At 43.8% G+C, this 26,424-nt stretch overlaps 1 protein-coding gene across 4 annotated transcripts in view; it reads right to left on the reverse strand.

The window, feature by feature from the left end:
- Positions 1–26,424, reverse strand: part of MYNN (myoneurin) — a 149,122-nt gene that overhangs the window by 20,096 nt on the left and 102,602 nt on the right. For 3 of the 4 annotated variants that reach the window (XM_085635146.1, XM_085635145.1, XM_085635147.1), the window contains exon 7: positions 5,715–5,801. In XM_085635146.1, the coding sequence (XP_085491272.1) occupies positions 5,715–5,801 (87 nt within the window). Of the gene's footprint in view, positions 1–5,714; positions 5,802–6,945; positions 7,008–26,424 lie in introns of all 4 variants that reach the window. The other variant, XR_014970814.1, reaches the window with a different exon arrangement.

Consider the following 26,424-nt stretch of genomic DNA (forward strand, 5'->3'; position numbering starts at 1 on the left):
CTTTAGCGGGATCCGGTAGGAGTCCAAAGCGTGTTCGGAAGATATTCTCCGCTTGTGGAGCATAATTCTGCCGGTGTCGGCATCGATGATGTGGGACGGTGACGTCTCCGGAGGAGAGCGTTCGGTAGGTGTGATCCTAGTGTGGGTGACACGTGTTCTTATTTCAAACATCTTGGGCGCCGTGGATGGCGGCAGGCCAAAGGTGATATGGGGTGGTGCCGGAGAAGCATTTTGAGCTGTTTTCGGCTCGGGGCCCGACGTGTCCTGGAGGGCTGCCTTTTCTTTGATGCGTTGCAATGACGCTGCAAGTTGTCGCACCTGGAGCGCCGACGGTTCTTTGGCGCCGAGCGGTTCTGTAGAGGCAGGCGTGGGCTTCTTCGGGGCCACGGGGTCATCGAGTCGAGGAGAGGTAGTAGCCGTCGACGGCGTCGATGATTGGGCCTTAGGTGCTGCTTTCGAAGTGGTGTGCGACGCAGCGGCCATTTTGACCTTCGTGGCCGGAGCCGATTGTTTCGGTGCCGGGTGCCGAGGCGGTTTGGCGGTACCAATGGCCTTTTTCCGTGTGTCGGCGCCGACGTCGGCTGCTGCGAGTTCGGCACCGAAGTCCCGTTTGGTGCGGTCGGCGCCGACGGGTTTTGCTGTCGTCGAAGGTGTAGTGGGCTTCGATCCGAACAGTGTCACTTTCAGTTTCGGTTTCTGTGGAACCGACACGACTTTTGGTTTCGATGAAGGGAAACCAGTCGTTTTGGGTACTAATGGCTGTCGCTGAATGTCCGAGGCCGGGCCCGAGGGCGGGGCCGAAGAACTGCGGGATAGGTCTTGGGTAAGGCCCGAAGGCGATCCCTCGACAGGAGCCATAGATTGACGCACTGGGATATCCTCCGTCTGTACGGGTAGGCCTTGCTTGTCACCGGAGCTACTTTCTTCGGCCCCTAAGGCCTCATCGTAGTCTCCTACCTCGGTGTCGTCTTCATCCCTGTGAAAGAGTTGCTCTTCGATGTCTTCCGATCCGGAATTGTGTTCGGAAGCGGGGCTGGAGGGTAGGTTCTCCACGCCTTCGACATCTTCGTCCTCGGCGCTGAAGATGTTGGTCGGGGCCGGTGCCGCTTGCTGCGCTTCAAGTCTTGCTGCTCGTCGATTCCGGAGAGTCTTTTTGGATCGGAATAGGGCACAGGCCATACATGTGGATTCGTCGTGATCCGGTGAAAGGCATTTGTTGCACACCGGGTGGACGTCGACATGTGGATATTTTGCATTGCAAACAGGACACCGCTTGAATGGTGTCCTCGATTCCATCGTCGATGGTGTCGATGTCGATGCGAAAAAAGTTGGTTTTGAAGTTAGTAAACTAACAAGTAACTGTCGATACCGATCGGGAACAGTACCGACGCGAACTACAGGCCTTTTGGCCTGAAAAAAGTTTTTCCTAACTTGAGTCAAGATAAGCACATCCGAACCCAATGGCGGAAAAAAACAATCTGAGGATGGAGAGGATGCCCATGCGCACTGTGGTCCAGGGGAGGAGTCACCTATCTCAGGATACTTCGAAGACTCTTCCAGGACAACAACGTGCAAACATCCGGACCCAACACTAGGCGGCGATCTATGCACAGATATGAATTCAGCAGCCCACATGCCTCGAACATAATAATTTTAAAAAAAATACCCTTGTCCCCCCAGGAAAGGTTAGAAATCTAGCATTTGTGTTTTATTCAGAAGTCACTCTCCAACCACAAATTCAAGCTGTAGCAAAGTTATTTTTACAACATCATGCAAATGAAACCCTAGCTACCGGAGTACTTTTAAAGGAACCGCTCCTTAATAGTTGGGACAGCGATTAATACCGGTTTTTGTTATTGCAACACCCTATAGGCCGGGATTCCTAGCAATTTGGCAGACAGGCTCCGAAAAGCATAAAAAGCTTTGGGTACACAAGAAGCCACCTTGGGCTTGACCTGATTTACTAGTTCGTGCTGCGAACTAGAGATATCCAATATGCGCACTAACTTGTTTGAAATGGGAATGTAGTTTACAATGCAACCTATGTACTAACAGTTAACAATACAAACTTTGCAGTGGGTTGCAAAATGGGCCACCTAATGAATTCTAAAAATGTAGGTCGCAATTTGTGACCTCCTGTGGCTGGCTAATAACACATAAATGGAGGCCTGCAAGCAATGTTCCCTCTATTTTTTTTCCCTTTGTGTGCGGCAGAGTAAGGACTCTGTGCGCTGCAGCCAAGGCTGCGTGTGCCAAGAACCCGATCGCACGTGTAAACCAGGGCTTTAAGTGGGATGAAAAAACTAGGGGGTTTATTTCAAAGGGGCGTGCCCGATGCAATTAAGGGCGCAGCTTAAAAGCAACACTCCCTGCCTGGGCTGGCCCTAGCACTGGTCACACACTGTGCAACAGTCTTTTTTGGTGACCCCTCCCCCATTTCCTCCTTCTCCATGAATTTCCTCACTACCACTCACCAACAATGCACCTTATCTCTCTATAGCACCATTCTGACAAACATTTCATTTTTTAAGAGCGCTGCTCATAGTTCACTCACACTCAGTTCTGTGATCTGCATGGTACATGTTCTTTTTAGCAGGCACATTAACCCTCTGCGCTGTGTGGGTGGCAGGAGTGCCCATGTGTGTGCACGGTGAGTGATGCAACAATGTGAGAGTAGGGTAAGACGAGTGACTGCAGGGTGAGCGAGGTGACCATATGAATTTAGGTGTGGATGTAATTGCAGAGTGGAACGTATGAATGTGTGGTTAGTGATGGGCTTGTTTGATTGAGATTGTGGATTGAGCAGTGAGGCGGGCAGGTGAGTGAAGTGTCACATGAGTGCAGGGTGAGTAGTTAGCTCGTGTGACTGCAGGGTGAAGTACAGGGTGAACAGCACAAGTGTATTGTGAGTGCAGAGTGATAACTGTGAGTGCAGGGTGAGCGGGTGAATGATGTGATTGCATGGTGATCAGTGTGAGTACATTGTGATCACTGTGAGTGCAGGGTGAGTGGGAAAGTGAAGGGCGAGAATGAGGAGTGGGTTGTCTGAATGCAGGGTGCATTCCCAGACACTTGAAGTAACTCAGCTTGTTGACGGAGGCATAGGGTTTCAGATACAAGTTAAACTATTGCTATCTTGGCATTAAACAGGGATCGAGAGTGGAGGAAATAAATAATGTGCTGACCCTACAACAAACTTCCAGTCGTATGATTAGGGTTCCCAGCTCATTATTTTGATGTCCCAGACGGTACAAAAATAAGCAGTCACCTAAAGCGTATTTTCAGTACTTATCTGTGCATACCTCGAACAGCAATTATAAATATAAAGCACTTTTAATTGTGTTCTAGGGCTGCCTGAATGATCTATGACCGATAATTAAAGGGAACAAAGACAGGAAAGTCACATTACAAATGAATACATACTTTTTTCTTTTAAACCCTAATTAGTGTCAAGACCGGTCTTTGCAGGCTCTTTAAACAACACATGACTGCCATTTTTCTTTTGGCAACCCTACTTTATATTCCTTTTCATAAAATGCATTCTCACACTATGGCAGTAAATGTAAAATGCAAATGTAAGGAATAGGGAGAGTGGAGGCCCAGTGGGTACTGGAACCTGAATAAAAAAAATACTAAGCCTTGGTAACAGTTTACAAAGGTATGTAAATATGCAAATGGTCTTTAAAGACCTGTGAAAAACTTGGGCGTGCCGGAGTAAAGACTCCAGACACTGCACAGCTCGAGCCCCAGTAGCTCGGGATGAGACACAGTACGGGGGAGGAGGGGGGCTGAAGCCCTTTTAGCCCTATGGGCGTTGCAGCAAGTCTAAAAGCACAACATGTGCTTTCAGGATCCAGGATCATCTGAGAGCACACGTCTTTTCTTAATACCACATGTCCGTGGGGCTGACTGTGGACCTTTGGAAAGTATTTATGTTAATCAAAGCGTCTGTTAAGGGCAGCATTTAACATAAATACTTCTAAAAGGCAAACAATCAGCCTTACAGCCGTGCTCGATTTACAAAAGAAATGCATCAAGTTTAAAAGTACGCACGTGTGCTTTTAGATGATTCTGAAAGCACACCTAATGTCTGTAGACTTGTTGCCTTTCTTTTCTACATAGAACGCGGCTGTGGGGCTGATTGTTTGCCTTTTGAAAGTATTTATGTTAAAGGCAGCCCTTGATGGGCGCTTTGATTAACATAAATACTTTCAAAAGGCACACATTCAGCCCCGCAGCTGCGCTCTAATTAGAAAAGAAAGGCAGCAAGTGCATGAGCACTTTCTGCCTTTCGGCCCACAAATGCACTCCCGGGATGTGCTGTGCTGTGTGTGCGCGCTTCACACACAGCACTGCTCACTCAGGAGGACAGAGGTGTGCGTGTGCACCTTACAGGGAACAGTGCCTGCAAGGCACAGGAAACTTCCATTCCTCCATTTATAATCTGAAAATGGGAAAGCAGTTCATATAAACAAAAAATGAATCCTGGATGGAACACTTGTAGGAAAACAGGAGGAGGTCTCACGTGCTTCCCCAGAGGCTGGTGACACTATTATCACAGGATAATCTTTCCTATGGGGAGAGATTTCCTTTTTAGCAATCAGTTTCCACCCCAACACATGGGTCAGTAACTCATGCTGTCAGGAACCGCCGTTTGCGAATACCAAGCAAGAGGCCTCTTCTTTCATTCCCTTCTTATTTGCGATTTGCAATGGATTGCAAAAAACCTTTTAGGTGAGATCTTGTAGGACCAGTGCTACGAGACCAGTCTGTGGTAGTGGGTACTTTTTAAGTGCTGTCACTCGCTCACTCCTCTGACAACACGGTCAAACCAACTCATACACCAGCTTAGATACAATTAAAAGGTATTTTGCAAATCACAGCGTTTGCGACTGCTTAATACCTTTATACATGGGGCATCACATCTCTCTTGTACGTCAAAGATTACAGTGGCTATCCAGCTAGGGATCGTATCTCCTTATCTTACAGTGGATTTACAAATGTCTACACCAGCAACCTCACAGCTTCTTTATATACAAAATCCAATGGCAAGTATTCACCTGCAGCATTCATAACAAAAATCGTGAAAGACAGGTGTGCATCGCTACTTTACCTCTCATGGATGCTGCTGCTTCCCAGAACAGGGACAGTTTTTAAGGAAGCCAGTTCCATGGGACATCAGATTGAATCCTTCTATATTACGCTTTCTAAAAAAAGCTAAATAAGTATTTGTTTAAGCGGGAATTTAGTCGGACCAGAGGCACAAGACTCCTGTCTGTGCGGTATGCATTTAATAAGTGCTATCACTCACTTCTTTGATCGCAGAGCCAAACCATCTAAAGTAAACTCTTAAAACGTGGGCTGTTCTAACAACCCTTGGAAAAGAGAACCGCAATTACTGATTAACACTAGATATGGCTGTCGACCATCCTCTGCCCCTTGCACACCTGGCAGCATGGCTTTTGTTGTTGTTCTCGCCTCCCTTTACCTACTGAGATTGCTGACATAATCTATACACTTTTATTCCTATAACAAATCCAATTTAATCCATTATCTAAATGCCTATTTGTGATAAAACACATTAAAGTGGTGGCAAGATACATATCACTGTGTAAAAGAAATGGAATAATTAAACAACAGACCAATTAAACTTGTGACCAACTCATATGCTACACATAAATCGTTGACGTTTTTGCATCAATTCCGATACTGACCATTGTGAATCTTTGCTTTGTGCTTCTTTAAACTCTTCACATCTGTGTAGGAGTTTCCACATAACTCACAGACGAATGGTCTTTCACCTAAAAGTATTTGAAAGAGTTGTCAGTGTCAATACTGGAGAGCTCCTCATTAAAGTAATCTCTATAAGGCATCATATATAATCTCAGCATTTCACCTAACACCATTTGAAAGAGTTGTCGGAACCAATACTGGAGAGCTAATCATTAAAGTCATCTCTGTAAGGCATCATGAATACTTTCAGCATCTCATCTAAAAGTATTTGAAAGAGTTATCAGTGACAATACTGGAGAGCTAGTCAATAACGTTATCTCTGTGGAGCAACAGAAATAATTTCAACACCTCTTTTACACCAGGACACACTCTTAAGGTTTCTTTTACTGCGAAATACAAAGGCCCTCATTTTTATGCAACATACAAGTACGGTTTACAGAGAACTTTCATTGGCTTCGAATTGAAGTTTGGAACATTTACCAAAAGATGATCAGCGCACACTTTTTTTTAGATATAGATCAGTTTACAAAAATCATTGTTTTTATGAAGTCAAAAATTACAAGAAATGATGCTCGGACATATGCATATCTTACAGCCCATGCCATGGAACTCATCACAGGTTACAGGCAGGAATGCAAGCGTTTTCTTAACTGTCTAGTCCATTGTCCTCCTTGCATCATTCATCAATTACAGCACCTCACTCTTTTTCAGTTATGGTGGCTGGATTTTGAACCCAAGCTGCTTGGGTATCATGTCAATGTTTTGTGAGGTGATTCTAGTTCTCGGTGAGACCTCCCATAATCTCTTCTGTCAACTCTAGGGGTCTGCACGCAAGAGACCAACCCTTCAAATAACAGAAGGAAAATAATGTTACTCTGCCTTCTTCAATATATAGACCTGCTCCTTTTAATTATCCCTTTCGTGGTCATATTGTAACAAGTTGTTGTAATAAATTATTGTTCATCACCTCTTGTGATTCTATCCAGACGCTTAAAAAATGTAACATATTACATGTAGAAAGAATTACGAGATGACGGAGTTAGGCTTATATTTGCTCACATTTAATTTTTCTGAGCAATCTGAAGTGAGCCTCACAATGTACTTCCCATAACAACCCACAATGATCAAACTAGATTTATGGATCTAACAGTCTTTACCTTTACATACAGTCAACCTCTCTACCTCCCCAACTACAATAGTATTTCATCTTACTTGAATCAATCTTCATTCTGCGTCAGTACTGAGGGTTCGTCTTGACTGTCTCACTTTAGCAGCTGTGATAGCAAGAAAAAAAATACACAATTCGCCTTCATGTCATCTACAGGAAATCCAAAGTATCTGACTCACTATTCGCCCAAATCTTAAATTACAAAGTAAACCTGAGCAAACTTATAAGTAACAGGGCCCAAATTAAATATTAAGCACACAGTAGTGTTTTGCGCTGCGGCACTCCCGGAATAAAGCAGGTTCAGCACAGACCAGGAAAGTGCACTGGCTTACAAGAAAAAGTAAGCCCACCTCAGCATAGGCGGGAACTCTATTGACCGGAGCACATATTCGAGGCCCGGGGAGGGGGAAGGAGAGAAGACAGCCAAGCCGCTAGCTAAGGCAAGATGTGTGATATGTACCGAAATGATATATAAGTGGTGCAGTGCAGTAAAGTGAAATACTAAAAAAGGATAAGGAGGAAAAAAAGTAGTTTATTGAGAAATATTCCTGCCAATCCTTATCTAAAAATGGTGCAGAAACAGCTTCTAACAAATAGGCTGTTTGACAATAGGGTTGACATGTTTCAGCCTGCTTGCCCGGAGGGTCAAATGGCTTTCGTCAGGACCTTCATTATATTATCGCTACTGCAACAACAGTGAAAAAATTATAAATTGTGAAACAATGTTAAAAAATACAACCTTCTTGTGGTGTATAGCTTCTTCGTACTGTCAGTGTATATATGAACATCTGATCAGCACGAGAAGTGAGCCTCACCTCACCCGGTAACGACTCAGGTATGAAGGAGGCCCCGCCCTCTCCGTCGGTACCTCAATGTAGGATCTGAGCCGTTTGGGAGGTCAACAAACAGCATCCAGGCTGCGCAGGGTACAGCTGTTCTCCATCGCCCCTGTTCAAGGGATTGGATTATTGATGTGCTACCTCAGGTGTCCTGCAGTTTATTTTACAGACCGAGTCCATATACTCAATTCTGGGTCCTCGTGGAGGGAGTAAAGCAGAGATCCCATGCATATACCAAGAATGCTGTATGCCCTAATGCTCCTATTGTCCTAGCAATGAGGCTTTAGTAGTTGCACTGTGGAACTGAGAATCAATCAATCAAGGAATCAATCAAGTGTCTTATAGAGCGAGAGTACACACCTGTAAGGGTCTCAAGGCATTTGGGGGGGGACTGCTAATCTGTCGAAGCACTGCGGTTCAGTCGAAAAAGCCAGGGCTTCTTGCAGATGCATGGGATGGTGGCCAGGGCCAGCGAGGAGGAGCGGAGATCTCTGGTGGGTGAGTGGAATGCGAGGTGGTGGTTGAGGTACGCTGGTCCCGCGTTGTGTACGACTTTGTAATCATGTGTGAGGAACTTGAAGGTGATTCTTTTGTTGACTGGGAGCCAGTGGAGGTCTCTCAGGTGGCCAGTGATGTGGCTGCGGTGGGAGATGTTGAGGATGATTCTGGAGGAGGCATTCTGAATGTTCTGCAGTTTCTTGAGGAGTTTCTGGGTGATGCCAGCGTAGAGTGTGTTGCCATAGTCGAGTCTGCTGCTGATGAGTGTGTGGGTGACAGTGTTTCTAGACTTGTTGGGGATCCACTTGAAGAGCTTTAGGAGCAGGCGTAGCGTGTGGAAGCAGGCTGATGAGACGGCGTTGATCTGGCAATTCTTAGTGAGCGAGGAGTCCAGGATGATGCTGAGGTTTTGTGCGTGGTCTGTGGGTATGGGAGAGGGTTCAAAGTGCTGCGGGCCACCAGGAGTCATCCCAGGCAGAGGGGGTGGAGCCCAGGATGAGGACTTTGGTCTTCTCTGAATTGAGTTTGATCCAGGTAGCGACAGCCTTCATCCCGTTGTGGAAGCTATTCTTGGCGACTCTGGGTTCAATGGTGAGGGAGAGAATCAGCTGGGTGTCATCGGCATAGGAGACGATGTTGAGTCCGCGGTTCCTCATGATGACTGCGAGCGGGGCCATGCAAATCTTGAAGAGAGTAGGGCTCAGGGAGGAGACCTGAGGCACTCTGCAGCTGATCTCCATGGGTGCAGAGTGGAACGGTGGTATCTGACTCTCTGTGTTCGGCCAGTGAGGTAGGAGGGCATCCATTCTGGGGCTTTGTTGCAGATGCCGGTGTCATGGAGTCTTGTGCATAGGGTGCAGTGGGAGATGGTATCAAAGGCGGCCCAGAGGTCCAGCAGGATGAGGGCTGCAGTTTTGCGGATGTCATTTGAGGCGGCGAGGAGGGCAGTCTCAGCGCTGTGGTTGCTTCAGCAGCCAGATTGGGAGAGGTGCAGGATGTGGTTTGCTTTGATGAACTCGGAAAGTTGGGCATTGATGGTCTTCTCTATGATCTTGGCTGGGAAGTGGAGTAGAGAGATGGATTTGAAGTTTTTGAGGTCCATTGGGTCGGCAGAGGGATTCTTCAGCAAGGGGTTGATCTCTGCGTGTTTCCAGTCTTCTGGAAAGATGGCGGAGTTGGTTGAGCAGTTGATCGTGCTGCAGAGTTCAGGAGCGATGGAGCTGCTGGCTCTGTTGAAGATATGGTGCGGACAGGGGTCCGAGGGTGCTCTGGAGTGGATGCTCTTCATGATCTTGAGGGTGTCGTCAGCAGTTAGGGGAGTCCAGCTGAGCAGTGTCTGCTGGGGTCCGTTGTCGTTGGGTGTGGTGGTTGCGTGTGGGGTGGGAATGTCTTGGCTGTTGAAGCTGTCGTAGAGGTCCTTAATCTTGCGATGGAAGAAGGTGCTGAGGTTGTTGCAGAGGTCTTGGGAGGGTGAGATATCCTGTGTTTCTGTGCTGGGTTTGGCAAATTCTTTGACCACGGCGAAGAGTTCTTTGCTATGAAGTGCGTTGTCGTTGATCCATTTTTGTAGAGCCGCTTTCTTTGTTGTTCTAATGGGGTGGTGGTGTTCGGTGACAGCTGTTTTGAAGACTGAGTGGTCTTCCGAGGTCTTGCTGCTCCTCCAACTCTTCTCAAGCCATCTACAGGTGCGTCTAGACTCATGAAGGGCGGGAGAGAGCCATCTGGCTCTCTTGGAGTGTCGCTTGCCTGGTGCTTTCTTGAGGGGAGCCAGAGTGTCCGCGCAGTTGGGGATCCATTGATGGAGGTTGCGTGCTGAGGTATTAGCGTCCGTGGATGTTGGTTGTCGGGGTTTTGCTAAGGAAGGTCATGAGCTGTTCTATGGTGACCTTGTTCCAGCTTCTGAGAGGGTAGCAGTCGGCGTGGTGGTGTACGGTGGGTTTGGTGAAGGAGAAGTGGACGCAGAGGTGATCGATCCAAAGGAGCTCGGAGGTGTAGCTGAAGGTGATGTTGTCGCTGGCGGAGAAGATCGGGTTGAGCGTGTGTCCTGCTGAGTGGGTTGGGGAGGTGACCAGTTGTTTGAGTCCGACGGTGGAGAAGTGATTTTATTGTCATTTCCTGAGGCTTTGAGTTGCATATGAGAGCATAGTGGATAGTGGTGCCTTGCAAACTGTCTGTCAGCTCTGTTATGTATTATGAGAGCTTCGTGCTAAGGAATATTTTTCCCTGCTCCTGTTAATTGCTCCTTCTAAGAAGGTAAGGGCAGGAGCACTTCAGAACTAAGCTCTCCTCTGTTGTACATTTTATTAGAAGCACATTATCCCTGCTGTGCCTGTACTGTCTTTCTTCACTTTACTGTCAAGAGTATTATTTCTTTCACACTTTCCAGTGTATGTGAGGAAACCATCACGTCAGCCATCAATGATTTATTTCGACCTCAAGTTACGAGGGCAACCATACAAGAGTCACAGCCTACTCTCCTCGATTTTCTCCGATGAACGGTGCAAACCTTTTAGTGTTGTTAGGTCGAGCCTGGGCAGAGCATGCGCTGCTCTGCGAGGCATGCTGTATTCAGGTATGGACTTGAACCTCCGCCCATTTTCTGCTTATCTTTTTAATTGGCTCCTGTTACTGTCCTTTCTAAATGGTAGTTTTTGATTTATGAATAGGATTAGTAGTCCCTTCTCAGTACCGCCTTGTCTACATTAGTAACCTCCCGTGAGGACTGGCCCTTTTACTTGTGTTGTTACTCGGTATGTTTTATTTAGTTTGTCAGCACCATTTTCTTGAATGATTTCTCCAATTCCACCCATGACATGCTTTCCTGTAACACAGCACGACTTCCACTTTTATATTTATTTTAGTAATGGCCGCCTCGTCATATTTACAAAACCAGCTTGTTTAGTAATGGTGGCAGCATCATATTTACAAAACCAGCTTGCACCTTTTCATAGTCATTTTAATTTTTTGGCAGCGCGGTCCGCTTTCATTAAAGCGGCTGAGCGCCTTTCTTTACGTTGCCAGCACGATCTGCTTTGACTATAGCGGCCGCGCTACTTTCTTTATTTACTTTGCCAAGGCGGTTCACTTTTTTGCAATGCAACAGGTCAACTGGTCTCGCATTTACGTGAGTTTGAGCTATTGGCATTCTAAATAACAATGCCTTTTATTTATGGGTACGTTTTCAAAACAGATGAATAAAAGGCATTGTTATTTACAATGCCAATATTAAACTCTCGCAAATGCAAGACCTATTGCATTGCAAATGCTTGTTTATGTGGCAATGGCATACCTTATTTGATTCTGTCTGGATCAGCTCTCGTCTCCGAATCGGCTCCCCGAGTGTTCCAGAGATATCTATTGTGGTTTCCAGTTCCCCTCATGCACAATGCCTTTGTCAGTATTTTAAAAGAAAGAGGACTTGGTATGGAAAGCTCCTTTTCCAGTCACAGCAATTGTTCAGTATTTATTGCCATCTAGTGGCAACTGGCTATACATGCCCATTTTCTGCATTACTATGTAAACTGCCAATGCCGTTTTTAAAAGCAGGGAATTCTGCTAGGACTGAATTTTTAATTTCTTTTCCTCCTCCCCTTCTAACATCTGTTGTCCAAATTATTTTCATTTTAACCCCTCACCATGGCAGCTGCAAGTATGTCGCAGCCACCTCCCTTACTAAATGATTGCTTGAATCTACACTACCATGGAAGCAATGGATAAAATTATTCTAATCCTATTTAATTGCCATAGGAGGTGAAAAATTCCACCCCTTTGCGCAAACAATATGTTTTGCTTCACAATCTGGGTACCCAAGGATGGAGAATAGTTTACAATACACCACACCTTGTTGTTGAAGAAGGAGGAGGGGAGCAAGATGATGTTTTCCAAATTGCTTTAAGGAAACTGAAGGAACAATTTGGTGAGAAAACTAATGTAGTTATTAATTTTGTGGTCAAGTTCAAGGAAAAAATGAAAGCATAACAAGTTATGTTGTTATTCTCAGAGGCCTAGCTAACACGTGTGAATTTAGAGATCTCTATGACTCACTTATTCGGGACCAAATTGTAAGATCTATTGACAATCATAAAATTCAAGAGAAATTGTTGGCTAAAAACCTCAATCTTAAGGGTGCTTCGGATATAGCTAAGAGCACTAAATATACTGCTACCTGTTTCAAGAAAATGGAGATATCTAATGATCTACCGGTTTTTGTTAAACGGTGCAAGAAAACGGAGACTCCAACAAAACCTATGACTCCAGTTCAAGTAAACAGAAATCATTAAGTAACTGTGTCAAAATACAATGTTTCAGGTGTGGTAACCCGAAACATTTGCCAAATAGTAATTCGTATTATGCTAAAATAGCTTGAGGGAAATGTGGGAAAAAAGCCACTTTGCCCGTATGTGCAAGTATCAAACCACAAAGCAAATACATTTAGATAATTTGGATAACAGGATTAACAATCTTGTTTTCCAGGTTACAGACAATACTAAAAATGTGAGGTCACCTTAATGTGAAATTTTCCTTGATGATAATGTTGTAGAAGTGTTTGCTGATTCTTGCTCATCTTTTACTTTCATTGACAAAAACATTTATGATGTGTTCCCAAACAAAGATTACAACCTTGAAACACCACGGGGGGTGGTTGTGTACATAAGGGACCTCCATTCCCCTCACTGGGATGTTAATTAATTGTAACAGTTTCAAAGACAAATCCATGTTTGGGAAAGTGTACATCACAGAATGAGGATCCAACTTACTTGGGTGGAGACACCGAAAGGAATTAGGGATCAAATTAGGTCTCAATGCTGATGATCCTGTCCTCTATGTAGAAAGAAGTTAAAGTGAGGATATATGTAAAGATTTCCACAGTGTGTTTTTTGATACATTTTGTTTGTTATTTTTTCAGCACAGGATTAAACCGAAGGGCAATGCCACTCCCTGTGCACATAAAGTACATCCCATTCCCTTTCTCATCATGAAACCTCTTGAAGATGAATTGAACAGATTAGTGGATGACGAAGTCATTAAGCCAATTGATTCTTCGTAGTGGCTTTCTCCAGTAGTTCTTGCCACCAAAGGAGGGGGCAAGGGGAATAAATTGCGATTTGATTTAAGGGGTCTCAATACTATGATATGGGTAGACATCATCTTCACAAAATTGATGATCTACTCAGCTGCGTAAACAAGGATGCATGCTTTAATGTAATTGGCCTTGGAGTGAAAGAACTTAATGGAAAGTAGAAGACATGGTGCATGTTAAGAGATCAGAGATCAGAAAAACACAGAGACGCGGTCTGTTTTCATCTGTCCCCTAAGAATAAAAAACATGTTTCGAAATGTTCTTGAACTTGGAAATGGTCAGCAGTGGAGCATGGACCGTATTATTAAGTCAAAGTTCCAACCTCTTATGATGCTATCCTTATAGGTCTGCGTTTGAGTTCAACCTGTCTAATATCTCCTCAAGACCTCAAACAATCATTAAGGTGCCAAATTGGCACGAAGAATATGTTAACTATTGCTTCTATCTAGATCTGTGTTCATGTGGTTGTAATGTCTAGATGATTGTATCTTTGCCCTCCTTATCAATGAAACATATATCTTGTAAATATATCTATTACTATTGCCTTTTCAGTTCGTTATATTGAATAGAGCTGTGTTGTAAATTTGCCCATTTTAGCCTTGCCTCTCTTCTGCCTTTCCCCCTTTTCATTGACTGCCCCCTTTTTCTTTTTCCCATGGTTTGGTTCTCCTGACTGGAGTAGAATTTTAGAGAATGCTGATAGTTAGTGATGTGAGACCTTTGCTGTGGGACAATTCTGAGCTATGTGTTCTTGAGGTACTTCAACAAAGAAGATTGTTTTACTTCAGTTAATATTCCAGTGCCTACTTTACAACAAGGACCTACTACACTTCTGAGAACACAACCTATCTACATTTCATGTATCATCCACTAAAACTGAAAAACAACTTTATCAATAATCAGGGATACTATATCTTGGTTGGTATACCTTCATCGACCAACAACCTATTTTTATGTGATCTAAACAATGATGGGACATTGTCCTCCAGTCCCTCACACAAGGCAGGGCACAACCTAGACCTAATTATAGTAACAACTATTAGTTTACTCAGTCATTTGTAACTGTTTTCCAATCCTCATGAGAAAGCATGCATCCTGGCACTAACTACAGCAGCCCCACCATCCTTCAAATGGCCTTGTCCCATCGAGCGTGGCTGGTCTATTTGTTATCCAATACCTCTTACTCATTACAATTTCTGCCTGACCATTTTATGCATGAAAAATTCCAGTTTTTTTAAACTTATTACATAATACAATATTCAAGATCTACTGCTCCCAAAATGTAATACCACTGACCAATCAAACACAGATTATTCGATGAAGGAAAACTGATACATTCTCTGGATGTTCTTTCTAGAATACAACCAGTATTAGGCTTTCTAGATCCCCTGATACCAAGGAACTTGTCAGTGTTTCCAATCTGAGACAGAAAGTTGGCTAGAATGCACCCCCACAACCTATTGAGCACCATTTGAGTGAGATGTGTTCTAGGTAACGATCAACCCAGTGAGATATTATAGGGATAGTTAATGTAACCCAAAGCCTATTGTATCATGGAAAGGTACACTTATAAACACTTGGAAACCAAGGCTATACTTTAAAGATGTATTTTGAAATCACAAAACTATCCTAATGCATGCTATATGAATTGTAACTGTTATGAAAATCCACAAAATAAAGCGAAGCTTTAGCACCATAAAGATGCCTAATTTGACTTTCAAAGACAGTTCACACCATTATACCTCTTCTGAACAACAGAACTGATGTTCAGCTTAGTAACAGCGTCTGCTATTCTCATCTGTGTCCACAGGCAGATGAGCCCACGAACAAAGGCTAGAAGTGCCTCTGGGTTTGCTTGAGGAAAGAAAGATAATCACACCTTCGTATGGCCTTTGTCTCAAATCTCTGGAACAAAGTTCATCCCTATCTAATTATATTGCTGAACAATTTAAGAATAAACAATTATCAGAAAGGCCATAGTACTCTTTCACTCACATTCTGTGAAATCTTGCCTATTGTTTAAACGACAAATGAGAGGTGAAATTATCAGCTTATGTGAAACATTGTTCATTATTTAAAAACAGGAAATGGGAATTCTATGTCACGACCGGAGGCTCAGATTAGGCAGTCCTTTCTCCACTTTATTTTCACCATCAGCCATTAGGATCACATAAACAGAACAAACTACATTTCCTGTGAGTACTCGAGAAATGCAACAACAATTGTTTATAAACAATGTCCAATCAGAATGCAGAAGCTCCCATGACTTCCCCCGAGGACTCTCTATCCTCCTCTTTCTTTACTGCTCCAGCAGCCAGAGAGAAGTGTTTTCTCTCCGTTTGGTTTTTAAGCCATTTGCTTCATGAATTTGGAGTTGCTAATGCCTTATTTTGTAATGTTTAATGATGCTTTGTGTGCCGTTTATTAAGCGCTGCCATTAATCTTAATTTTCCTTTCAGCGCATCTGTGGGAACGTTCTCTTCCCTTTCGTGGCCGCTTTCCTCCAGTCTCAGGCTCCGCCCACGGTGCGTTCGTCGACCGCTAGGAGAACGGCGGTCAGTAATTACGCGCTTAGCGCTTCTCTACCAGCTGGCCGGCAGTTGCGTCTGTCTTCCGATTCACAGAGCGCGTTTGACACACGCAAGCCCGCCCGCTGCGCCTTTTACACGGGGGGGAGGACTGATGCACTCTATGATTAGAGCTTTAAGCCTGTTTGCGGAGCCCCCTGCCTGGAGCACAACACCCGCATGGGGGGGAGGGGGGGGGGGGGGGGGGTAAGATCTTTTTGGAGAAAAGGGACCGGCCCAGACAGGGCAATATCCTCACAGTAGTAGGGAGTAAGGGTCCTAGGCCTAAACCCTGTATCAGTTACACGTTGGGGGGGCACAGTGTACCAACCTTTGGCTAACTATTGGGTGACATACCCTGTCTTATTTCCACTCAGGCAGTAGTTTCTGTAGGCTGAACTGCTGTAATGGAAGAATTTGATGACTATTATGAGGAGGAGGAAGAGATAGCCTACCTCCCAATTGATGATAATTTTGTCAGGTGTGGACACGTCCATCCTTAAGGTAGTTACGTAGGTGGTGGTGCCCTTGGAGAGGAAAATCCTCCAACTCCAGGCGCAAAACCTAAAACCCCTCGGGCAGAAGGAAGATCATCCTGGGGTCCCAGATCTCCAACCTCCAGGGCAGCCTTCCACCTCCACCTTAGAGCCTAAGCGCAAGCGCGCGGAGGAGCCAGGGGTAGAAGTCGACGCATTTGCACGCCTCAAAAAATCCTTTATGGACTCGCAGAGCCTATCCACCCCCACTCCCACATCGGAGGGTCTGGGGGGCCCTCTGGGGATCCCGCCCCTCCCCTGCAGGGGATCCGGACGACTCGCCTCAGACGTCTGATGGGGATAGGGATTCCGTAAGACCTTGGTGCTCGGTGGTGGCTGGTCCAGGGACAGAACCCCAAGAGTTGAGCGACATGTTGAACCTCGAAGATTTGCTGCATCCCAGGTCAGGGGAATGGACCCCGGCCCCTAAGGTGGCATCCTATATTGCCGCTAGACTCAGGAAACCCTTGGATAAGGAGGTGCAGGGTTGTCTCCATCCAGAGTGCCCTAGACCAGCGCTGGAGGGCAAAGTGTCTCTCACACAGGAAAAAGACACCAAGATGGCCACTTTCTTAGCAAAATTTGTACAGGATCCCAAAAAAGGAATCAGCCGCTCTTGGCGATCCTGCCAAGATAAGTTACTAGATGTGGCAGGCCCGGTAGCTAAAATCCTTGACATGGCTGAGGATGCAAAATCATCTGGGGCCCTCATCTCTCCTGAGGCTCTCTCCAGTTGGGCCCAAAGGACAATTATCTTCCTGGGAAACAAGAATTCAGCGATTTCAACAGAAAGACGGCGTTCCCTCTTAATTAAAATTGACCCAAAGCTGGGTGAGATCGCCACTTCGGAGGCTGGCCCTATAGCGGAGGGCAACCTATTTGGGGACCTTTACTTCCCGTGTTCTTGGCGGCACCGGTCGTGGGAGGGGGGCGCTCGACCAGCCGTGAGCACCAGCAGGCCCCCAACCGAGGCACGGAGTCCCGCAGAGGACAGTGACAGGACCTGGCCAAATTCGGGAATTTCTATCCCTCTTGTTACCTTATGGAATGGCGGATTTCAGCGAACGCTGGAAAGTGCCAGGACTTTCTGCAGAAGCTGCCTCCCTTCTCGCCAAGTGATGGGCTGACAGCACCAATAAGAGATATCGCTCCGCCTGGACAAGATGGGGGAGTTGGTGTCATGGACGACAAGTGGATCCAGTGGGGGACGAAGCTGTCCAAGTCCTGAATTTCTTGGTCTCATTGGCTTCGGAGGGTCTGGCTTATAGGTCAATTAACACTTTTGGGTCAGCCAACTCGGCGGGGCATGTCCCGGTGGATGGTCACCCAGTAGGGGAGCATCTGCTGGTGTGCAAGCTCTTGTGAGGTATTAGACTCTCCTCACCTCCGGAGCCTAGGTACTCCACCCTTTGGGATGTGAATAAGGTTCGCAATCTCTTTCGTTCATGTCCTTCTAACAAGTATCTGTCCAGGAAGCAGTTAACTGCAAACTTGGCAACCCTCCTTTGTTTGATCTCTTGTCGAAGGGTCTCGGACGTACGAGCACTGGACCTGACAGGTAGGGTGTATACCCTGGAAGGGGTCACTTTACATATATCAAGAAGGACAAAGTGTAATTCCAGATTGGTGTCTTATCCAGCTTTTCCAGCCATTCCCAAGCTGTGCGTGGTACGAACGCTCAACGCCTATGAAGCTTCAACCTAGGAGCTCCGCCCACACGGGGTTCAGCAGTTATTCATTGTCCTAACTAAACTGCACAGGGTGGTCAGATGGGTCCGGTGGACTATGCAAGAGGCAGGCATAGATACTTCCCATTTTGGAGCCCACCTGGCAAGAGGAGCAATGGCTTCCAAGGTGTTCTGCCTGGGTGCGCGGCTAGAGGACATCCTGAATGCTGCAGACTGGTCCTCGGACTCTACCTTTAAAAGGTTCTATTTTAAAACGGTGCCGGTCCTGGCTTTCGTGGTGGTGGACAAGCTTTAAACTAGCCTAATCCGAGCCTTCGGTCCTGACATAGAATGAAAAATGTCTTAGCAATTGTAAACTAAAGTTTTAATTCTATTAAGGACTCGGAGGCGAGTATTAGCCCACCCTGGTATGACAACCCTCCTGATGCGTCTTCGTACTGAAGTAAGTAATGTTTTCTTTTCATACACAATTTACTGTCATCCAATGCTGGCCGTCGTTCATGTTTTCTTGTGTTCTGTGATGTTTGGAGATTTTCTGAGAGTGACGGTGTTGTTTAAGTTTCTTATCGTCGCTTTGTATTGGAGGGTCAAACTCGGCTAAACAGGAGTGAAAAGGACGATTTCTGTCTGTGTTCGCACAAAGAAAGAGGAGGATAGATCGTCATCGGGGGAAGTCTTGGGAGCTCCTGAATTCTGATTGGACATTGTTTATAAAAAATTGTTGTTGCATTTCCCGAGGACTCATGGGAAATGTAGTTTGTTCTGTTTATGTGATCCTGATGGCTGCTGGTGAAAACAAACTGGAGAAAGGACAGCCTAATTCTCGCCTCTGAGTCCTTAATAGAATTGAAACTTTCCTTTACAATTGCTAGGAAATTTTTCAATCAATATGTATAGAAAAACATGAACATATGCAAACAAACTTGATTACTACATTATGTTGCATTGAACAATGACATGAATAAATGTGCATTTAAGCTTGACATTTATACTTAAACAAACAACATATGTCATTCAAGAAGATACCTAACATATACGATATTTCTAACAATCTAATCTGGCGTTAAGGGAATTTGTCCATAATATAGTTCTACTACATAAACTAACTGAACATGTATCTGCCAACCAGAGACAGAGTGATAGACTTTATGAATAGACTACACCCCACAAGGACTTCACAGTTTTCATCTGACACTTTTCTGCGAGTGTCCTAGATGCTCAACAGACCTGGCAGATTTTAAACCTGATTTTACACTTCTACACATGATTTTTGCCTGGAGGTTGGTCAAAAGATCAATTAAATAGCTGCCACGCTGGGAATTGCCTGGCATAGGGTTATCAGATAATGGCTGAGCGGCTCAGTCCCTGGATTTCAGGCTTGGTTCCAGGATGTAGTATTTGTAATGAGAGAGCGGAGAATCATGCCATTCTACAACCACCTAGAAATATCTGGGGATCCTTCCATTTACACTTGGCCTCCAGAAGAACAGACGGTGAGGACTGCCAATCCTGGGCCTTGACCCACCTAAGGTTCGGGTCAGCTGAGGAAATGCTGTTGCCATGGTTTCTACTACTTGTCTTGTAGATCTGGATTCACGGACATTGTTTACTCAAAATGGCTGGGGGATTTCTGCCCTCCCTCTCCTTTCAACCAGGATTGTCCATGTCCTTGTCCTCATACCTCTACTGACTTTCGAAACTAGTGCCATACATTTCCACTTGCTTGTGATTTGTTTGTTTTTTCTTCTGTATGTACACAGTGGGTAGTTTAATAAATGCATTTGAAAATAATTCCATAAAAAGTACAACAACTAGACCGAAACCCAGTCAACCATATTACAATAATTGTCTCTCCAGGCAAAGATAGGCTATCCAGAATAGCAGTAAAAACACAGCAAGCTTTGAAATCTTCCATCCAAGGAACTAAAGTTAAAGCATTAAGGAAAGAATACAAACTATTCCTCCAAAATACCAAAGTGGCCTATATCCAAGAAGAGATCATGTGCTCTACAAGCCCTGCAAGCTTTCCTTTATATACATTAACATATCACCAAGAAGCAATAGATTCCTATCACCTCTCACACACAGTTGCAATGACTTCCTGACCAAAGGGTGAAGATGGGAACACATACTTGGGATTCTTTCACTATCTCCCCAAGGATATGTGCCCGCCCCATCTTAAGCATTCTTTTTTCACAATCGAATTTATTGAGTTTTGCCAGAACCTGACCCAGCATGACACCTGGGAAATTCAAAGGTAAGAAATCTGCAGCTAGAAGTCTCAAGCAGATATGCGCACAGTACACCTCCAGGGCCCGCCCGTCCCGCCCAATACAGTGCCCAATGTCCGATACATTTATGATTTATAAGATCTCTGCCAGATCTTAGGATGTTTTTGGAGGCACTCCCTCGCCTGGAATACTGTGACCTCGAAACCCATACAAAAGTCCATGCCTAGCTTCCAAACACCCAGGAAAGGTGGGTCTGCAGCCTTCCATTGTCGTGCTGATAAGGCCCATACGCCCTAGTCGATGCCTTGTAAAGTAAAACCTTAAGCATTTTAAGTTTGCAAACGTCTCATAAATAAACTACTATTCTTTCAGGTCTAAAACAATCACTGCCATCTTCTAGATAAAGTGATGTGCTTGTATGGAACAACAGAAAGTAGAAAATTCCTCATTCATGACTGGCCTTATTTGGATGTACGATACTTAAGCTGCTGCTCTTACAACAGAAAAAGCTCACAATGAATGGAGGTAGTGCACTGGCCTCATCTATGTGGGCCTGAACACAGAGAACCGTGTTTTTGTCTTTCTATTATTTTTAATAAGTCCAACTCAGCAAGGGCAGAAACCCTTTTTTTAAGGATTATGATTACTAACCCTTAAGTTCTGGATTCCTTACAATTTCATGTAAGATCTATGTGACCATCTTCTAAATCTTTCTCCCATTTCTGAAGAGCAGCTTTTTGATTTTGAGCCTCTTCCAAAATTCCCGAATGGGAGGCTGCTGTTCAAGATCTAAACTATGTTGCAGAGTGGTTGTCATCTGTCAAGTTAGCGAAGGATGAATATTCATTATAGTGTTGCCCAGATCAAGATAGTGCTGACAAGATTGGCTTACAAGTCTCTTCGTAAATCATAGTTAGGAGATAAAAATGACATGGGGTAGTATATTCGGTAAGAAGATCCAGACCCGTCTCGATGCTGTTGTTTTGATCCCAGACAGGCTAGGCTCAAGTCTCTCACCTCGAACTGCATAGTCCTAACGGTGGTCTACTTCAATTGACTAAACTGAACAACTTGGTGTCACATGAATCAGGTAAAATACTTGAAAAATGACATTTAGAATGTATGTATGTTAAGTCAGAGAGCAAAAGTATACTAACTCCAACAGTGGTGGAATGGATGCCATCAATTTAGGTGTAGGCAGGTTACAATAGTGTGCCAACTAAAACAGTGCCTATCGTCACAGATTATTCAGTGGGGATTTGACAGTCTCAATTCTCAATACAAATTTTACAGAGAAAGAAGTATTCAAGGTACATCAGAAGAGGTATTCAGAAGTCTACTTGGTTTTTGCAACATGTCTTCCATTCTAAATTCAACCCATGTGGCAGGATCATTCTCTGGTAATATAAATACATTCTTTCTCCCATCCCTACTTCATTGTGTCTCATAGATACAGGAGCGCCATAGCTATCTAACGTCTTCGACAATGCATCTTCCAAAATGTCTCCTATTTCCTGTGTCACTCTGAATCCCTCAGTTTCTATTTTTACACAAAGAAGGATGGATTTCCGAATAAACATTCCCCCTTTGCTGCAAAAACTAATGTATTTCATCTGCTGGCCATAATACAAATCAGATACTTCCATTTTCATTTGCGTGATTTCTGGCTCGGTTGAGCATGGCAGGTAGCTGTCAGGGTATAGAATTACCATTCTTAGACTTTTTAAAATTCAAGTCATCCTCTTGTTTCGGCTTACTCTGCAGCTGTTTATCCAATCCTGACTAGGGAAGAGTATGTGATTCCACCGAAGATCAACCTGTATAATACTTAAAAGGTCATGTGCTACTGCACATGTCAAATGATAAAGAGAATAAAGGTGAGGTGCTCAATGTCATTTAGGTGTCAACAAGTAAGTTTGTTTTGATGAATACCATCCCATCTATAGAAAGAAGATCTGCACTATGGATTAAGTGTGTATCACTCTCCATGCTGAACTCAAATCTGCAGATCCTCTTGGTTCCAGTTAGCAACTATTTCCGTCCTCAACTCTGTTTTTATTGCTGCCTGCCTCCCTCCCCTTCACTGCAGCTCTTCTTGGGTAGATGACACCGCTTGCAGGTTCCTAAGAGATGAACATCAATACAATGTGCCTTAGCATTTCCACCCTCAGCTGAGTTAATGTAACAATGGTCCGCAGTGACAGCACAGAAACGTCACTTCCCTTGAGCCAAAGAAAAGGGCTCTTGTTAACAGCCTGTGACAGGCTGGTAGTAATCCAATCTATAAATTGGGTTACAATACATACAACTAAAAGAACCCAGGAGTCTGAGTAAGGATCAGGACCACAGTGTGCCGAAGTGCGAATTCCATCCTGGAGTGAACATAACAGCAGCTGCAATATGTGGTGCATCCTGGTTTACATATTTCAACATAGATTCCCCAGATCACTTTGAAGATAGATAGATAGATAGATAGATAGATAGATAGATAGATAGATAGATAGATAGATAGACAGACAGACAGACAGACAGACAGACAGACAGACAGACAGACAGACAGACAGACAGACAGACAGACAGACAGACAGACAGACAGACAGACAGACAGACAGACAGACAGACAGACAGATAGATAGATAGATTGTGCAATTGATAAAAATCCTTACAATTTTTTTTTTATCATTAACCATGACTGGTACATATATTGCACATGATAAAAAGCTTAAAAGAGAAAAGCACTTTTGCTTTTAATAAAACATAACTAACTCTTAAAAAAAACTATTTTCGAATTGCACCTTAAAATTTAGAAAACGAGTTATTAAAAAAACTATAGTCTCTCTGCTTTGATCATCATTTATCACCCGTTGCAACGTTTAGCTAAGATTGACTTTTCTCCTGATTACATTTTTAATGGCCTGTTTGATGGATTTTAAGAAACATGCTGCTAGTTGGCTAGAGACCCCATTCAAGCAGCTCGCTAAGGCCTCATAGAAAGATCTTACATTTAAAACTCCAAAGATCGGGTGCAGACATTCCTTCCTGAATGGGAGCAATTTTTTGCAAATGCTAGTGATGTGTCTTAATGTTTTGCGAGGTGCTCTGCAAACACTGCACTGCTGGTCAGTGTTACTACTCGGTCTCCCATACCAGTGACCCCTAAAAGGTATGACTCTGAATCGCAATCTAATTAGTTGTCTTTTCGATTACAATGATAAGGGTTGTTTTAGGTAATAGGAAAACTAGGGGCGGGGGAATCTTAGTTAAATGGTTTACATTTGCATTCTTACTGAGATCTTTTTTGTCCATTATAACGGATACGAGTTTGACTTGCTTCACAAAAACCTTTGCCAGGTGTTAACTTGGGAGACTGGCTTCCCATAACTCAACTGCTTCAAGGGTTTGAAGCAACAGTCTGAGGTATTTATGCCACGTGGATGCTTTATTTGTTATTACCTGACACAGCAGAAGTCCGGCTCGGTCTCCTTTAATTTTACACACTAAGAAATAAACCTGCCACAAAGTATCAGCTCTTGCCTTTTTAAGTTAAATTCCAGGCGGATTTGTGCTAATGTCATAGAATCTGAAAGGTGGAAAATAAGGTGGCAGCAGCTGCAGTGTGCTCTCTCCAGCCAGGTACAAAACTGGCATATGAACACAATCATTCCAATATGCCATGGTCAGCATTAATTTATACCCAATGACCTTGCAAATTATTGTTGTGTCCGGGCCTGTCATGTTGTTGAGCAGTCTTTGGAAAGTAGTGTTAAGTGCCCTCTTTCATCAATCCTAATGCATAGATATGTAGGTGGGTAACCTTTCCAGCTTTGCTTTTTAACATTTTATCTTTTCATTTAATTTACGGCCAAGAATTATAAACTTGGATTTAGTGATGTTAATTTTGATGGCAATGATGTTACAGTAGGAAGCAAGTGTATCCAGTGATCTTTTGGAGCTCTGTGGGAGTCTGGTCTAATATTATAAAATCATCAGCCTATAGCAGAGCTTGGATTTCAGTCCTCGCCACCTCTGGGGGGAAAATGATCGGCTTTCGCAAAGGCTTGATTTAAATTGAATAGATATCATCATTATAGTACTTTATTCGATTTTTGTCACATAAAAGCATACATATAGGTATATAAAAATTACCAATTAATTTTTTTCACTGATTCAAATCCATTTGAAAACATTTTCACGATTAACATTTTTTCTGTTAAAATATTAATACATTTGTAAAATATCTCTCACATTTCATTGTTTCTAAAGGCGATGAGATCAGTAATCCAAGATTGAAGTTAAAAACATTATAAAAATTTCCCAAACATTTTTCAATTATTTTTCATCCTTACATTCTAGTCTCTTAGCGGTCTTCAGAGAAGGTTACAAAACCCCCATGGTATTACAATCAGGGGAGTCTAAGTCAAATTGTTTTCTGCACTTGATTGTTTTCTTCAGAAATGAGGCAACATTGCTTATTAAACATTCATTATCTAGAAATTGGAGTGCAATGAAGGCTGGATGGCATTGTCGCAGACCCCATATTTTTAAAATGGGTTTTATCCACTTTTTTCTTAAGTCCTGATAAAAATTGCAAAACAACACAACGTGTATCGTCGATTGCGAAGACATATTATCACACGGACAGTTCAATACATTTTTAGACCAATCATTAACCATTGGGGAACCAACCAACCTATGAAAAACATTTAACCTGAAGCGGGTTAGGACAAATCTGTCATACTCTTTTAAGGTATATTGAAGGTATGGTTGAATATTGAAAGAAACGGTTATCAATTGGTTTGATTGGACTGTAGGTTTTAATACCTCATTCGCAAATCTAATGCTGTCCATGTGCTGCATACACTGTTTTTTAAATTCTTTTCCTGAAATGGCACAGATTGTCGGGGGGTTATAATAATATTCCCGTTTTCCAAGATCAGTCATAAAATCCCTTATGTATCTCATCCATCCTATCTCTAGGGTATGTTCTTGTTTTAGGCTATCTTGCAGTGCCTATGATTAAATGTGTTTTTCTGTGACTTCCAAATCCGATGCCATAAGACGACCGGTTGCACCTTTATATTATCGGTAATGTAGGGCAAACCTAATTCGGTATGACAAATAAAAGTAGACGTAGTTCTAGGCACGGCCAGTAGGTACCTAAGAAACGCATTCTCCACTATCTGTATTTCTGATACGCTTCGATGGCCCCATAGCCAAGTCCCATATGTTGCTACAGTTATACATTTAGCTTTATAGATACTAATTAATTCAGTTGGGGGCCTCTTGCCCAATTTTTGTGAAAAATGTTCAAGAGCCGTCGTGGTTCTCATAAACAGAAGCTTCCTAGTATTAATAGCTTGACCCCAAGAACCCTTATCGTCAATTAATATCCCAAAATAGGGGTGGGTAGAAGTAGTCGCCAACTTCTTCCCATTTAAAAAAATATCCTTCTGCTTCTTACCACCCCTGCCACAATTCATTACATAGGTTTTTGTGACATTTATTTGTAAATCTAATTTCTTCATGAAAACGTTGTAGGATTCTAGTGCCTGTTGCAACGCCAATAGGGTCCTAGCCATAATAACGGCGGCGTCCGCGTATAATAATACGGGTATTGGTCGTCTTTCCAACTGGGGTAGGTCCCGGCACTCCTCCAGCATTGCCTTTTCTAGGCCATTTGTATATAGTGTAAAAAGGAAGGGTGCCAGGACACACCCCTGTCTTACGCCTCTCTTCACCTGGAATGATGTTGTGCATTCCCCATTAAGCCCGTAGCGGACGCAAGCTTTTGCGCTAGTGTATAGAGCTTTCAGAAAATAGATTAAGGGAGCCTCTACCCCCATTGTCACTAAAATGCTCCACAATTTCTCATGGGAAACACAATCGAAGGCGGCGGAAAGGTCGACAAACGCCGAGTGTATTTTCCCATTCCTTGCTTTCGTATATTTACCCATAAGTATAGACAAATTAAGCCCTTGGTCAATTGTACTCAACCCTTCCCTGAATCCAAACTGAAGGTCCGAGAGTATATTTTTCTCCTCAGCCCATTGTTGATAGGCGGTTAAGCAGTATGCTGCCCGCTAC

The sequence above is a fragment of the Triturus cristatus genome, chromosome 11, assembly GCF_964204655.1.
Source record: "Triturus cristatus chromosome 11, aTriCri1.1, whole genome shotgun sequence".
NCBI lineage: Eukaryota > Metazoa > Chordata > Amphibia > Caudata > Salamandridae > Triturus > Triturus cristatus.